This window comes from Cebus imitator, unplaced genomic scaffold (assembly GCF_001604975.1).
Source record: "Cebus imitator isolate Cc_AM_T3 unplaced genomic scaffold, Cebus_imitator-1.0 Scaffold39, whole genome shotgun sequence".
In the NCBI taxonomy this organism is placed as follows: domain Eukaryota; kingdom Metazoa; phylum Chordata; class Mammalia; order Primates; family Cebidae; genus Cebus; species Cebus imitator.
The window spans coordinates 401,078-405,297 of NW_016107354.1; the positions used below are offsets into that span (position 1 = coordinate 401,078).

The following is a 4,220-nucleotide window of genomic DNA, read 5'->3' on the forward strand; positions in this document are numbered from 1 at the left end:
AAAAAAAAAAAAAAAAAAAAAAAGGGAGCAGCCACAACTACAGATTAGAGAATTTCTTACAGTTTATGTAGCAGTTTTACATGGATCGCCTCATTCGATCCCGTATCACTCTGTGAGGCAGGTATTATTGTCGTAGTTATAGAAATGATTAAAAATGCAAATAGCACTTAATTTGTTCTTGTTGAGAAACACCTAGTGATGCTCTGGATTAGGCTTTGGAGCTTCCTTTTTCATGTAGCCATCATTTAATGGGAGAATGCATCTGGGTTTTTTTTTTTGGAAGACGAGTAAAGTGTAGTAGTGAGAACGTTGGCGGCAGGGGGAGGGGGGAAGAGTAGAACAGGGAGTCGCATCTGTGACTGACTGCGAACAGCCCATTGAGATAACTCACTACCTTTGGACCAGTCTATCTGGGACTTTTAGGAGTACTTTGTCCTTCCCCTTTCTGTGGGAACCATTACTTCTTGGGTTTCGGCAGAGAGTAAAGGGTAGGTGGGACTGGGAATGGAGGCAAGGTTGGATTCTTTTTTTTTTTTTTAGGAGATGGAGTCTAGCTCTGTCGCCCAGGCTGGAGTGCAGTGGCATGATCTCTGCACACTGCAACCTCCGCCTCCCAGGTTCAAGTGATTCTCCTGCCTCAGCCTCCCAAGTAGATGGGATTACAGGCACCCGCCACTATACCCAGCTAATTTTTGTATTTTTAGTAGAGACGGGGTTTCACTGTTGGCCAGGCTAGTTTTGAACTCCTGACCTTGTGATCTGCCTGCCTCGGCCTCCCAAAGTGCTGGAATTACAAGCGTGAGCCACCGTGCCCAGCCCAGAGTTGGATTCGTTTTGTATATTTTCAGGAACTTGCCAGTAATCATTTATTTCTCAAATCCCTTCCTCAAGAACTAGTACTAAATAAATTTTGGTGGTTGATTGCCTGGATGTGATAAACTTAAGTTTATTCCAGGATCTGCTTTTAAAATGATTCAGCACAAGAAGTTGTGGCGAGAGATGATTTGCAGATGTTGTCCTTTGTTTCCAGGAACACATTTTGGCTCCAGAAGAACTATTGATGTATTTTAACCTGCACTATTTTTCTTGATTCTCCTGCATCTTCCCACAGCCTTTTTATTTTAAATAGCAAACCCTTTTTTCGAATGAAATGGCATACCAGACTCAATTTATGAAACAGACTATGGCGTTCTTTTATTTATGTACGTTCGTTTTAGAAGTTTGTATTTATAGCATTTATTTATAAAGTCAGTGAGAACAGTGAGGCTGTTTTGATCAACACAAATACTTGAAACAGATTTTAGAAGATTGCAGTCTTATTTTAGCTTCATTTTTAAGAAGAGGCTTGGATTAAGAGGCTTGGATTTTATTTCTGGGTTTGAAAAAAATAGTTTTTAATAAAAAAAGCTTGGCTTGCAAGCCAAGGATGTTTTTTAGTTAAATCGGTATGGAAGTTTGAAAAAGGAGCAGGGAGTTAATCTTTATTCTAATATAAAGTTCAGGGAAGAAAGTACCTTTAACTCACAAGCGCTAAAACTGTTGTACAATAATTGATCACTCAATGTGTCACAGTCCAGGTGTCATTGTAGAGCCATCATTCTGTGACCTCAGTGTGGGAGGGACAGATGTGCCTTACACTGTTAGAACGTGGCCCTGTGTTCTGTGTAGTGCATTTGCGTGTGTTGGTTGTTGTGCACACGCTTGTGAATCAAGTCTGATTCAGCCTCTGTAATTGGTACTGAGACGTGCTGGTTTTTCCACAGAGATGAAATGTTCCTCAGTCTTCACAAAGTCAATCACCTGATGGAGGTCTCTGGTTTATTACAGTTTGACATGTGACACATTCGAGTGTGGGCTTCTTGTTTTAAAATGCAGTTTTTACAGTGAGCGCTCAGTCCATGGGTAATGGAGAGGATATGGGGAAGGGAGGTAGTTAGGAAGAAAGAAGTTAAGAGGTAATTAAACAGTCAGAACTGCTGCTGGCTCTTGCTTACCTCTGGGGTAGAATTATACCAGTGATGACTCAGAAGTGGTTTGGGAATGGTTGCCTTTTTGCAGGCAGGTTGTGTGAAGGAGTGTTAAGGTCATGGCCACGACTGACATCCCCCTACTTGAGTTGGAATAAAGGAAGTGGGTTTTGGGGCTCCATATAAAACCTCAAAGGGAGAGAGAGGGTGAGCCCTGGGGGCCTTGGGCTCCCTCTCCTCTCATTTCCAACCTGAGCAGTTCTGCTGAGAGTCTAGTTCTCACCGTGGGTCTGTGGTTTACAGGTGCTAATTTTGAATCCCTATTTAGCTTCGTTCTCAGTTGCACTTTAATCTCTGTTGGCTGCTCATGTGAGCTTGAGAATTGACTGTATATATGCCTCCTGCAGTGCCTTCAAAAGACCTCCAGAAATCCATGATCAGGTGCAGTGAGTGACTCCCACTTGTAGTGCCATTGCTTTGGGAGGCTGGGACAGGAAGATCGCTTGAGTCCAGGAATTCAAGCCTGTAGCACTATGATCGCAGTACTGTACTCCAGCCTGGGCAACAGGGACCCTGTCTCTTAAAAAAAACATCTCTCCCCGGTCCCCCCAGAAAACCCCTGAGAATCCATGAAGCAGTTTGATATAAGTGCTCTGAATCAAAATATGGCAAATTATTCAGACACAGGGGAAATGTTTCAGGGATGGATAGTCTATGAGGAGTGCTTACCTTTTGGAGTCTACCGACTTTGCCCATTCAGGAAGGGCCAGAGGCTGCTAATTTGCTTTGAACCATTATTCCAGAGTTGAATTTTGAATTTCCCCTTTCCTTAGGATACCTAATTGCAAATCAGCTGCACAGTAGCATGAATTTATAGAGGATGCAATAGCATTGGGTTTAGAGCCAGCTGGGAAATTCCCTTCAATTTTTCTGGCGTATACCATGCATTTGAAGAATGTTGAACCAAGATGTTTTGAGGAAGTAAATTGCTCTTGCTGTTGAATGTGATCTAGAAGGAACTGAGGAACAATGGAACTGAAGATGCAGTTTATTGATTCTTTTTTTCAAATTCCTTTGTTAGGCATCTGAAGAAGCCTCCCTCAGGGCACTGGAAAGTCTGATGACAGAATTTTTTCACGATTGTACGACCAATGAAAGAAAACGTGAGATAGGTAAGTGGAGCATTGACTTGAAAGAGGGATTTATAAAGAGGAGGTCCCAGTAGGGAGGAAGGAGTTGTTCGTAGGCGTGACTGGTCAAGTCTGCATGCTTTCCCCTTGAATTCTTGCTCATTTTGCTCTGGTTCTGCTGGCTGGTGACTGGGGAGGTCTGTAAATTCAACTGCAAGGGCATAGTGATGGGTTTTCTTTCCTTTGGTCAAGTAGAAATTTTCTTTGGTCAAGTGGAAACCCCTCCATTAGACCAAAGGAAAGAAAACCCATCACTGTGAATCTTAATTTCAGCAATGTTGTTGAACTTTTGTATAAGAAACCTATTACTTTTTTTGGTTGGGGGTCGAGGGTGGGGTAGGACAGAGCTATGTTGCCCAGGCTGGTCTTGAATTCCTGGCCTCAAGTGATCCTCCCGTCTCAGCTTCCTGAATAGCTGGGATTATAAGTGCCAGCCACCACGCCTGGATGGTTATTTAAATAAAACCAACAACTTAGGAAAGTATAAAAATGAACATGTTCTGCTGTGCAGAGTTCTGATCTGCACCTAATAGTGCCCAGAAATCCCGTAACTGGTATTACTTTTGGGGGCTTCCCGCTGCCTGGGCAATAGAGTGAGATCCTGTCTCCAAACTTTTTTTTTTTTTTTTTTAGACAAAATCTTGCTCTGTTGCCCAGGTCGGAGTACAGTAGGGTGATCTTGGCTCACTGCAACCTCCGCCTCCTGGGTTCAAGCGATTCTCCTGCCTCAGCCTCCTGTGTAGCTAGGATTGCAGGCACCCACTACCACACCCAGCTAATTTTTTGTATTTTTAGTAGAGACGAGATTTCACCATATTAGCCAGGCTGGTCTTGAACTCCTGACCTCAAGTGATCTGCCCGCCTAGGCCTCCCAAAGTGCTGGGATTACAGGTGTGAACCACTGTGACTGGCCCTTAGTCTTTGATATTCTGACACTCTACTGTATTCTTTGAAGTCTTTTTTTAAGCTTGTAATTGAAATGTTTTTGATTCTTTTAGTTTTTGATTTACAAATCAAATATTGCTCACCTTCTTTTTTTTTTTTTTTTTTTTTTTTTTTTTTT

At 42.6% G+C, this 4,220-nt stretch overlaps 1 protein-coding gene across 2 annotated transcripts in view; it reads left to right on the forward strand.

Moving 5' to 3' along the window:
• Positions 1-4,220, forward strand: part of XPO6 (exportin 6) — a 123,208-nt gene that overhangs the window by 42,236 nt on the left and 76,752 nt on the right. For both annotated transcript variants that reach the window (XM_017525721.2, XM_017525723.2), the window contains exon 2: positions 3,049-3,139. In XM_017525721.2, the coding sequence (XP_017381210.1) occupies positions 3,049-3,139 (91 nt within the window). The remainder of the gene's footprint in view (positions 1-3,048; positions 3,140-4,220) is intronic.